The sequence below is a fragment of the Zootermopsis nevadensis genome, unplaced genomic scaffold (assembly GCF_977971745.1).
Source record: "Zootermopsis nevadensis isolate Lab colony 2312 unplaced genomic scaffold, Znev_1.0 Znev_ptg000194l, whole genome shotgun sequence".
NCBI classification, from domain to species: domain Eukaryota; kingdom Metazoa; phylum Arthropoda; class Insecta; order Blattodea; family Termopsidae; genus Zootermopsis; species Zootermopsis nevadensis.
The window spans coordinates 86,870-99,557 of NW_028259325.1; the positions used below are offsets into that span (position 1 = coordinate 86,870).

General features: G+C 43.3%; 1 protein-coding gene across 1 annotated transcript in view; it reads right to left on the reverse strand.

Moving 5' to 3' along the window:
* Positions 1-3,637, reverse strand: part of LOC147870813 (uncharacterized) — a 73,254-nt gene extending 69,617 nt beyond the window's left edge. Inside the window, exon 1 of the mRNA XM_087341885.1 lies at positions 3,350-3,637. Coding sequence (XP_087198011.1) covers positions 3,350-3,637 — 288 coding nt within the window. The remainder of the gene's footprint in view (positions 1-3,349) is intronic.
* Between the last annotated feature and the right edge of the window lie 9,051 nt (positions 3,638-12,688).

The following is a 12,688-nucleotide window of genomic DNA, read 5'->3' on the forward strand; positions in this document are numbered from 1 at the left end:
ATTGGAATCTGAGAGACAAACCTTATGTCACTTTGAGCGAACGTATATGTCAACTTCATGTCAGATTCACTTCAATGTATGTCCAAGGGTTCGGACGATAGAGATATTTTAATTTTTCGAGTTTATTCGAAAGTCAATTTCTGAAATGGCAAATATCTCCCGATCCGTAGGAATTTGAAAGACAACACTTATGTCACTTTGAGGGAACGTATATGTCAACTTCATGTCAGTGTCACGTCAATGTATGTCCAAGGGATTGGAGGACAGAGGCATTTTAATTTTGCTAGATTATTCGAAAGTCAATTTATGAAAAGGCAAATATCTCCCGATCGGTATGAATCTGAGAGACAACACTTATGTCACTTTGAGGTAACGTATATGTCAACTTCATGTCAGAGTCACGTCAAGGTATGTCCAAGGGTTTGGAGGATAGAGACATTTAAATTTTTCGAGATGATTCGAAAGTCAATTTCTCAAAAGGCAAATATCTTCCGATCCGTAGGAATCTGAGAGACAAAACTTATGTCACTTTGAGGGAACGTATATGTCAACTTCATGTCAGAGTCACGTCAATGTATGTCCAAGGGTTTGAAGGATAGAGACATTTAAATTCTTCTAGATTATTCGACAGTAAATTTTTGCGTAGGCAAATATCTGCCGATCTGTAGGAATCTGAGAGACAAAACTTATGTCACTTTGAGGGAACGTATGTGTCAACTTCATGTCAGAGTGTAGTCAATGTATGTCCAAGGGTTTGGAGGATAGAGACATTTTAATTTTTCGAGATTATTCGAAAGTAAATTTTTGAGAAGGCAAATATCTCCCGATCTGTAGCAATCTGAGAGACAAAACTTATGTCACTTTGAGGGAACGTATATGTCAACTTCATGTCAGAGTCACGTCAATGTATGTCCAGGGGTTTGGAGGATAGAGACATTTTAATTCTTCTAGATTATTCGTCAGTAAATTTTTGTGAAGGCAAATATCTGCCGATCTGTAGGAATCTGAGAGACAAAAATTATGTCACTTTGAGGGAACGTATATGTCAACTTGATGTCAGAGTCTGGTCAATGTATGTCCAAGGGTTTGGAGGATAGAGACATTTTAATTTTTCGAGATTATTCGAAAGTCAATTTTTGAAAAGACAAATACCTCCCGATCTATAGGAATCTTAGAGACAAACCTTATGTCACTTTGAGGGAATGTATATGTCAACTTGATGTCAGAGTCACGTCAATATATGTCCAAGTGTTTGGAGGACAGAGGCATTTTAATTTTTTGAGATTATTCGAAAGTCAATTTTTGAAAAGGCAAATATCTCCCGATCTGTTGCAATCTGAGAGACAAAACTTATGTCACTTTGAGGGAACGTATATGTCAACGTCATGTCAGAGTCACGTCAATGTATGTACAAGGGTTTGGAGGATAGAGACATTTTAATTTTTCGAGATTATTCGAAAGTTAATTTTTGAAAAGGCAAATATCTCCCGATCTGTAGGAATCTGAGAGACAACACTTATGTCACTTTGAGGGAACGTATATGTCAACTTCATGTCAGAGTCACGTCAATGTATGTCCAAGTGTTTGGAGGATATAGGAATTTTAATTTTTCGAGATTATTCGAAAGTCAATTTTTGAAAAGGCAAATATCTCCCGATCGGTATGAATCTGAGAGACAAAACTTATGTCACTTTGAGGGAACGTATATGTCAACTTCATGTCAGAGTCAGGTCAAGGTATGTCCAAGGGTTTGGAGGATAGAGACATTTAAATTTTTCGAGATTATACGAAATTCAATTTTTGAAAAGGCAAATATCTCCCGATCCGTAGGAATCTGAGAGACAAAACTTATGTCACTTTGAGGGAACGTATATGTCAACTTCATGTCAGAGTCACTTCAATGTATTGTGATGTGTTGGGGTTGGCATTGTTGTTAGTTTATAGACATTGTTGTATTCGTGCATTGTTGTATTCTTATTGACATTGTTGCGTTTAGCATTGTTGCGTTTAACATTATTGCGTTTAGAATTGTTGCGTTTAGCATTGTTGTATTTGTGTAAAAGCCGATTGACAATCGGCTTTGAGAGTAGTGTAGTAGTTGAGATTGTGGAAGAAATACTGCGAAGAGAGCTGAAGTTTGAATCGCTTGTAGGAGAAGTGTGTTGTAGACGAGATTATTTTGTGCTGTAAAGACGTTTTAGTTGATTAAATTCATTATTGTTGGAAGACTTTGTGGTCTCTTACAATCCCCGCAAGAAATCAAGGGTTGACAATCAAGGTTGTATAGCGACCCACGCTACATTGGTGTCAGAAGTGGGATTGTCAACCATGGATTGTGTACTGCAAAAAATACTGGAAAGATTGCAGAGTCTGAGCAACGACCAGCAACATCTGCAGGACAATCTTGAAGACAAGATGGATGCCAGCCAGAAACAGCTTCAGGACAGCCAGAAACAGCTACGAGACCAGTTCACATGCATCCAGCAACAGCTTCAGGACAATCTTGAAGACAAGCTGGATGAATGCCGGAGACAGCTTCAGGACAGCCAGAAACAGCTACGAGACCAGTTTACATGCATCCAGCAACAGCTTCAGGAAAATCTTGAAGACAAGATGGATGTCAGCCAGGAACAGCTACAAGAAAATCTAGGCGCACATTTTTCGGAAGAAATAAGCGCCCTGAGCTGCAGTCAGGTGGAATTAGAGGAAAGGATCACCGACAATCTCGGACAAAAGTTAGAGGCCACGCGGCGCGAGTTCGAGACACGGCTGCAGGCGGTGGAGGCCCGAACAAGGCACGGATTGGCCGGAACGTTCGTGGGTGGCACGAACCGTGTGAAACCGCCTAAGTTCGACGGATCCACGTGTTGGACAGTATTTCATCGGCAGTTTGAGGCTGTGGCCAACCACAATGGCTGGACGTCTGGGGAGAAGGTAACGCATCTCCTTGCCGTACTTCAGGGGCAGGCTGCTGACATCCTGCATGGCCTTCCTGTTGGGGCGGCCTACGACGACATCCTCAACGCATTAGAGGGCCGTTACGGGGACCATCAGCTGGCGGCGGTCTACCGATCTCAGTTGAAATCAAGGACGCAGGGGAGGGGCGAAACTCTGCAGGAATTCGCAGCGGTAATAGATAAGCAGGCCCATCGAGCGTTCGTAGGGCTTCCCGCAGATTTCTTGCAGAGGGAGGCCGCTCACGCTTTCATCGACGGCCTGGGAGACCGAGAGATTAAGCAACACCTACTAATGGGCGGGGACCGATCCCTCAATGAAGCACTCGGACAGGCCCTGAAGCTACAGGCAGCAAAGGCAGCCGCAGGATCAACACTAACGGTGCGTCAAATACAGTCAAAGGACCCGACGGAGGAGCGATCGCCCCAGGATAGACGTTCTGGATGGGGGCGACCGGTGTGCTGGCAGTGCGGCGCCCCCGGCCACCTGATGAGATGGTGTCCGCAGGTCTCCGCAAGGACCAACCAGGTCTCGGGAAACGAGTAATGGCCGGCGTATGGAGGGAACCGTCGGCCCCACCACCCCCTTCCCCTCGCTTTACACTGAGCGTGGTCACCAAGAGGAGTGACGACGGTCTGATCACCGAAGGCTGAATTCGGGGAAGACGCTGTAATGTGACCATCGACACCGGAGCTGCAGTGACCATCGCCAGGCCCGACGTCGAGCGGGAGAATCAGAGAGGGAGCCGAGCAGACCGTACGTGCTGCAGACAGCGTCCGGTGAAACCATCCCCGTTTTGAAAGAGGTGTTAGTTGAGCTAACGCTGGGGCAAAGTGTCATCCGCACATGGATTTTTGTAGCCGACGTCACGGACGAGATCATCCTGGGGCTGGACGTCCTGCGAGCTTACGATGCGACGGTGGACCTAGGACGCCAAGTGTTGCGACTGGGCCAAGAAGAGATATCTCTGTGGGGCCCTCGGAGCAGACCCCGATCCACACGCCTGACATTAGCCAGCGAGGAGATAATACCGGCGCGGTGCGAGAGGGTGGTGATGGCACGGATGAACGACCCCGTGGGAACGGCGAGCGGAATAATAGAACCTGGTGTGGACCCTTTACCACGAGAAGGACTATACGTAGCCAGGGCGCTAGTCCGCACCCAGCGCAGCGTGCCTGTGAGAATTGTGAATGTCGGGGACGGCGACCAAGTGCTGGCGGAAGGCACAACCCTGGGCCTGTGTGAACCGGTCACGTGGGCGGGCCCGGCTGGCAATACAGAACCTCCGTCGCAGAATAGAGAACTGTGCAAGCCGCTGCAGGGCATGGTCGCCGATGCTATCCTGAACCTGACGACAATGGAAGCCAGGGAGTTGAAGTCATTGGTCCTCGACTTTCAGGATGTCTTCGTAACAGAAAACAATGGTTATGGGCGGACGGACAGAGTGCTCTACCGCATCAGCACAGGCGATGCTCGTCCGATCCGTCAGCCTCCTCGGAGGCTTCCTTTAGCAAAACAAGAAGAGGTGGACGGTATGCTAAGTGACATGGGGGAACAAGGTATGATCGAGGCATCAGACAGCCCGTGGTCGTCACCCGTCGTGCTTGTGCGAAAGAAGAACGGGGAACTGCGGTTCTGCGTTGACTACAGGAAGCTGAATAACGTCACCAAGAAGGATTGCTTCCCACTGCCCAGGATCGACGACACCCTAGACACACTGGCAGGGGCCAAATGGTTCTCGACATTAGACCTAAAGAGTGGCTACTGGCAGGTGGCCCTGCATCCCGAGGATAAAGAGAAGACTGCATTCTCTACTGGACAGGGGCTGTGGCAATTCACGGTAATGCCATTCGGCCTTTGCAACGCTCCGGCAACGTTCGAGCGGCTGATGGAGTCCGTCCTGCGGGGCCTGACGCACAAATCCTGCTTGGTCTACCTGGATGATGTCATCGTCATTGGTCGGACATTCCGAGAGCACTTGAATAATCTGAGGGAAGTGCTCCAGAGGCTCAGGGAAGCCGGACTTAAGCTGAACTCCGGAAAGTGTCGGATGTTCCAGAAGGAAGCGAAATATCTAGGACATTTCTCACTGCAGTCCTCGTAACATTTCTCACTGCAGTCCTCGTAATATTTATCACTGCAGTCCTCATAATATTTTTCACTGCAGTCCTCGTTCCAGTTCTCACTGCAGTGGGGTCTGGGACGAGGACTGCAGTGAGAAATGTTACGAGGACTGCAGTGAGAAATGTTACGAGGACTGCAGTGAGAAATATTACGAGGACTGCAGTGAGAAATGGGACGAGGACTGCAGTGAGAAATGGGACGAGGACTGCAGTGAGAAATGTCCTAGACTGGGAGTCGGCGGATGGTAAAGCGAAGACGGCTCAATTGGTCCTGCCACGAAATAAGATAAAGGTGGTTCTGGCCGAGGTTCATGGAGGGTCTTCTGGGGGACACCTGGGAATTAACAAAACCCTGGACAAAGTCAGGCGGCGTTACTACTGGCTACACTCTAGGAGCGACGTGGAGCAATGGTGTCGGCAATGTGACACATGTGCCGCCAGCCGGGGCCCCAGGACCAGAAGTCGCGGCCTCATGCGCCAATACAACGTGGGCGCTCCATTTGAGAGGATCGCCATAGACATCGCGGGACCCTTCCCGAGGAGCGACGCAGGAAACCGCTATCTCCTGATCGCAATGGATTATTTTACGAAATGGCCAGAGGTCTATGCCATACCCAATCAGGAGGCATCAACAGTGGCAGATGTACTCATAAGCAATTTCTTCTGCCGCTTCGGAGTTCCGAGGGAGCTGCACAGCGACCAGGGCCGGAACTTTGAATCCCGACTGCTCCAAGAAGTGTTGCAGCGTCTGGGGGTGGCCAAGACTCGCACCACTCCTCTGCACCCACAGTCGGACGGCATGGTAGAGCGCTATGTGAAAACGGTCGAAGAACATCTACAGAAGGTCGTCTCATCACATCAGCGGGACTGGGACACCAGACTGCCTCTCTTCCTCCTGGCGTACCGAGCCTCGACCCACGAGACTACGGGGGTAACACCGGCCAGCCTAGTGTTTGGGAGGGAGCTACGCCTGCCGTGCGACCTTATGTTCGGGTCTCCACCAGATAGGGAGAAGTCGACAACCGATTATGCGGCGGATCTCGAGGAACGAATTCATGACGCGCATAACCATGCCCGCCAGCATCTGAAGATGGCCAGCGACCGGATGAAGGCACGCTATGATCGCCTGGCAAACTCGGCTGGCTTCCAGGAGGGAGATCGCGTGTGGTTGTATCATCCTACCCGGACAAAAGGGAAGTCTCCCAAGCTACAAACATCTTGGGAGGGCCCCTACAGGGTGGTAACCAGAATCAACGACGTGGTTTATCGGATTCAGCGGCATACCCGGACCCGGATGATGGTAGTCCACCTGGACAGGTTGGCGCCGTATTTGGGTGCTGCTCGGGACGAGCAGCTTTAAGGAGGGGGTAGTGTGATGTGTTGGGGTTGGCATTGTTGTTAGTTTATAGACATTGTTGTATTCATGCATTGTTGTATTATTATTGACATTGTTGCGTTTAGCATTGTTGCGTTTAGCATTGTTGCATAGACATTGTTGTATTTGTATAAAAGCCGATTGACAATCGGCTTTGAGAGTAAATAACGCCCTCATAACTAGCCCCATCTCATACCCACCTTGAATGTGTGTACTGCAATGTTTCCAAAAATTATTGTTAATACTAAACAACTGACATGGCTCTCACCCACAAGCCAAAGTTATACAGACAAATGCATGTATCTTGAAATAAATATGGCTACCTCAGGACAACAATCTCTAACAGACAAACCACTAAAATTTTGGGCTTGGTCTCCCTCACTAGGCAGGTGGAGGACACAATTATTCTCCACCTTCCTCCAGGAAGTTTGCAACAAGAAATCCAAATTCTTCAGATTTCTTCTAATGCACACAACAGTGAACTTCAGAAATAACAAGGTGTTTCCTTTGTCATGGACACAAAACATAAAATGAAAACCAGAAAGCACCCACAGAAATGGGGCTAGCAGTTGACACTGATTTGAGATGGGTACAAGGAAGATGAGTAGAAGCAGAATTGCAGCAACAACAAGATGCCAAAATGGGGAACTTGGCAACTTTCAGAATTCAGAACACAAGTCCACAGACTTACAGGGCATGAGACAAGCCTGAGGAAAGTTACTTTATGACAGGCAATGAAAAGTCAAGTCCGACACATAATAGCCCTTCCTGATCTGGTGTCGCTCTATAAGAAAGGGACCTTCTTTTGCTATAACTTCAAACACAAATTCTACAAGTCATATGTCAGCTACAGTTGAAAACAAACTCCAATAATATGGTATAAAAAAGCACAGTAGTAGAGTGTTAATGGGGAAGAAGCTATGCAAAGCTTATGAAATATTGGCCACCTAATATCAGGACCTGCTCTCCAATAAACAAATGTGTCAACTGTAAACCAACAATCATGTCACATAGTATTCTGGTGACAGGTGACCAAAGCCTGCATCAACTTTATGCACTGCGTGATAATTTTCCTATACAATTAATAATGTATTTATGCACAACACATACTTCAAGTTTAACAACAAACACAGCAAAAACCAAATTCAAGATTTCTGTCTTCTGGGTTGATGCGCCATGTAGTATGGTCGATAGTTTACCAACGTTTCTGAGGACGAGCTGCCTCCATTAACAGGGCAAATGAATACTACACAGCGCAACAACCCAGAAAACGGAAATCTTCATACTCACCGCTGTGAAAACCTCAAATCTTACAACCAAATTCAAATTTAACAGAAATATTTTTCAACTATCTCAGTAAAAACAGTCTGGTCAATACTCATGTGTTCATTCCATGCAACTGAAGTTACAGAGGTGTCATCTCCAGATAAATCACACAGCCTTCCAGCCTGATTTGTGCTTGCACAAAAAAGATATACGCAAGTTCCTAATCCCACGTTTAACACATTATCTGAAGACCAGTCAATAAGATAGAGATAGAAGTCATCTTGGAGATCAGAGGCATCCAAAATCTTGTAGGGTAGTGTAGTAGGTGAGATTGTGGAAGAAATACTGCGAAGAGAGCTGAAGTGTGAATCGCTTGAAGGTGAAGTGTGTTGTAGACGAGATTATTTTGTGCTGTAAAGAAGTTTTAGTTGATTAAATTCATTATTGTTGGAAGACTTTGTGGTCTCTTACAATCCCCGCAAGAAATCAAGGGTTGACAATCAAAGTTGTATACAGACCCACGCTAAAGTATGTCCAAGGGTTTGGAGGATAGAGACATTTTAATTTTTCGAGATTATTCGAAAGTCAATTTTTGAAAAGGCAAATATCTCCCGATCTGTAGGAATCTGAGAGACAAAACTTATGTCACTTTGAAGGAACGCATATGTCAACTTCATGTCAGAGTCACGTCAATGTATGTCCAAGGGTTTGGAGGATAGAGACATAAATTTTACGAGATTATTCGAAAGACAATTCTTAAAAGGCTAATATCTCCCGATCTGTAGGAATCTGAGAGACAAACCTTATGTCACCCTGAGGGAACGTACATGTCAAATTCACGTCGAAGTTACTTCAATGTATGTCCAGGGGGTTTGGAGGATAGAGATATTTTAATTCTTCTAGATTATTCGAAAGTCAATTTTTGAAAAGGCAAATATCTCCCGATCTGTTGGAATCTGAGAGACAAAACTAATGTCACTTTGAGGGAACGCATATGTCAACTTCATGTCAGAGTCACGTCAATGTATGTCCAAGGGTTTGGAGGATAGAGACATTTAAATTTTTCGAGATTATTCAAAAGTCAATTTCTAAAAAGGAAAATATCTCCCGATCCGTAGGAATCTGAGAGACAAAACTTATGTCACTTTGAGGGAACGTATATGTCAACTTCATGTCAGAGTCACGTCAATGTATGTCCAAGGGTTTGGAGGATAGAGACATTTTAATTCTTCTAGATTATACGAAAGTCAATTTTTGAAAAGGCAAATATCTCCCGATCTGTAGGAATCTGAGAGACAAAACTTATGTCACTTTGAGGGAACGCATATGTCAACTTCATGTCAGAGTCACGTCAATGTATATCCAAGGGTTTGGAGGATAGAGGAATTTTAATTTTGCCAGATAATTCGAAAGTCAATTTTTGAAAAGGCAAATATCTCCCGATCTGTAGAAATCTGGGAGACAAAACTTATGTCACTTTGAGGGAACGTATATGTCAACTTAATGTCAGAGTCACGTCAATGTATGTCAAAGGGTTTGGAGGATAGAGACATTTAAATTTTTCGAGATTATTCGAAAGTCAATTTTTGTAAAGGCAAATATCTCCCGAACTGTAGGAATCTGAGAAACATAACTTATGTCATTTTGAGGAAACGTATATGTCAACTTCATGTCAGAGTCTCGTCAATGTATGTAAAAGGGTTTGGAGGATAGAGACATTTTAATTCTTCTAGATTATTCGAAAGTAAATTTTTGAAAAGGCAAATATCTCCCGATCGGTATGAATCAAAGAGACAAAACTTATGTCATTTTGATGGAACGTATATGTCAACTTCATGTCAGAGACACGTCAAGGTATGTCCAAGTGTTTGGAGGATAGAGGAATTTTAATTTTGCGAGATAATTCGAAAGTCAATTTTTGAAAAGGCAAATATCTCCCGATCTGTAGAAATCTGGGTGACAAAACTTTTGTCACTTTGAGGGAACGTAAATGTCAACTTAATGTCAGAGTCACGTCAATGTATGTCCAAGGGTTTGGAGGATAGAAACATTTGAATTTTTCGAGATTATTCGAAAGTCAATTTCTGAAAAGGCAAATATCTCCCGATTTGTAGGAATGTGAGAGACAAAACTTATGTTACTTTGAGGGAACGTATATGTCAACTTCATGTCAGAGTCACGTCAATGTATGTCCAAGGGTTTGGAGGATAGAGACATTTAATTTCTTCTAGATTATTCGAAAGTAAATTTTTGAAAAGGCAAATAACTCCCGATCTGTAGGAATCTGAGAGACAAACCTTATGTCACTTTGAGGGAACGTACATGTCAACTTCATGTCAGAGTCTCGTCAATGTATGTCCAAGGGTTTGGAGGATAGAGACATTTAAATTTATCCAGATTATTCGAAAGACATTTACTGAAAAGGCAAATATCTCCCGATCCGTAGGAATCTGAGAAACAAAACTTATGTCACTTTAAGAGAACGTATATGTAAACTTTATGTCAGAGTCACGTCAATGTATGTCCAAGGGTTTGGAGGATATAGGCATTTTAATTTTTCGAGATTATTCGAAAGTAATTTTTGAAAAGGCAAATATCTCCCGATCGGTATGAATCTGAGATACAAAACTTATGTCACTTTGAGGGAACGTATATGTCAACTTCATGTCAGAGTCACGTCAACGTATGTCCAAGGGTTTCGAGGATTGCAACATTTTAATTATTCTTGATTATTCGAAAGTCAATTTTTGAAAAGGCAAATATCTCCCGATCTATAAGAATCTGAGAGACAAAACTTATGTCACTTTGAGGGAACGTATATGTAACTTCACGTCAGAGTCACGTCAATGTATGTCCAAGGGTTTGGAGGATAGAAACATTTGTATTTCTCGAGATTATTCGAAAGTCAATTTTTGAAAAGGCAAATATCTCCCGATCTGTAGCAATCTGAGAGACAAAACTTATGTCACTTTGAGGGAACGTATATGTCAACTTCATGTCAGAGTCACGTCAACGTATGTCCAAGGGTTAGGAGAATAGAAACATTTTAATTATTCTTGATTATTTGAAAGTCAATATTTGAAAAGGCAAATATCTCAGGATCTGTAGGAATCTGAGAGTCAAAACTTATGTCACTTTGAGGGAACGTATATGTAACTTCATGTCAGAGTCACGTCAATGTATGTCTAAGGGTTTGGAGGAAAGAGGCATTTTAATTTTTCGAGATTATTCGAAAGCAATTTCTGAAAAGGCAAATATCTCCCGATCTGTAGGAATCTGAGAGACAAAACTTATGATACTTTGAGGGAACGTATATGTCAACTTCATGTCAGGGTCACGTCAATGTATGTCCAAGGGTTTGGAGGATAGATACATTTTAATTTTTCCAGATTATTCGAAAGCCAATTTTTGAAAAGGCAAATATCTCCCGATCTATAGGAATCTGAGAGACAAAACTTATGTCACTTTGAGGGAACGTATATGTCAACTTCATGTCAGAGTCACGTCAATGTATTTCCAAGGGTTTGGAGGATAGAGACATTTAAATGTTTCGAGATTATTCGAAAGTCAATTTCTGGAAAGGAAAATATCTCCCGATCCGTAGGAATGTGAGAGACAAAACTTAAGTCACTTTGAGGGAACGTATGTGTCAACTTCATGTCAGAGTCACGTCAATGTATGTCCAAGGGTTTGGAGGATAGAGGCATTTGAATTTTTCGAGATTACTCGAAAGTCAATTTCTTAAAAGGCAAATATCTCCCGATTTGTAGGAATGTGAGAGACAAAACTTATGTCACTTTGAGGGAACGTATATGTAACTTCATGTCAGAGTCACGTCAATGTATGTCCAAGGGTTTGGAGGATAGAAACATTTGTATTTCTCGAGATTATTCGAAAGTCAATTTTTGAAAAGGCAAATATCTCCCGATCTGTAGCAATCTGAGAGACAAAACTTATGTCACTTTGAGGGAACGTATATGTCAACTTCATGTCAGAGTCACGTCAACGTATGTCCAAGGGTTTGGAGAATAGAAACATTTTAATTATTCTTGATTATTTGAAAGTCAATTTTTGAAAAAGCAAATATCTCCCGATCTGTAGGAATCTGAGAGACAAAACTTATGTCACTTTGAGGGAATGTATATGTCAACTTCATGTCAGAGTCACGTCAATGTATGTCCAAGGGTTTGGAGAATAGAGACATTTTAGTTTTTCGAGATTATTCGAAAGTCAATTTACGAAAAGGCAAATGCCTCTCTATCCGTAGGAATCTGAGAGACAAAACTTATGTCACTTTGAGGGAACATATATGTCAACATCACGACAGAGTCACGTCAATGTATGTAAAAGGGTTTGGAGGATAAAGACATTTTAATTTTTCGAGATTATGCGAAAGTCAATTTATGAAAAGGCAAATATCTCCCGATCTGTAGGATTCTGAGAGACAAAACTTATGTCACTTTGAGGGAACATATATGTCAACGTCATGTCGGAGTCACGTCAATGTATGTCCAAGGGTTTGGAGGATAGAGGTATTTTAATTTTTCGAAATTAATCGAAAGTCAATTTCTGAAAAGGCAAATATCTCCCGATCTGTAGGAATCTGAGAGACAAAACTTATGATACTTTGAGGGAACGTATATGTCAACTTCATGTCAGGTTCTCGTCAATGTATGTCCAAGGGTTTGGAGGATAGATACATTTTAATTTTTCCAGATTATTCGAAAGTCAATTTTTAAAAGGCAAATATCTCCCGATCTGTAGGAATCTGAGAGACAAAACTTATGTCACTTTGAGGGAACGTATATGTCAACTTCATGTCAGAGTCACGTCAATGTATTTCCAAGGGTTTGGAGGATAGAGACACTTAAATGTTCCGAGATTATTCGAAAGTCAATTTCTGGAAAGGAAAATATCTCCCGATCCGTAGGAATGTGAGAGACAAAACTTAAGTCACTTTGAGGGAACG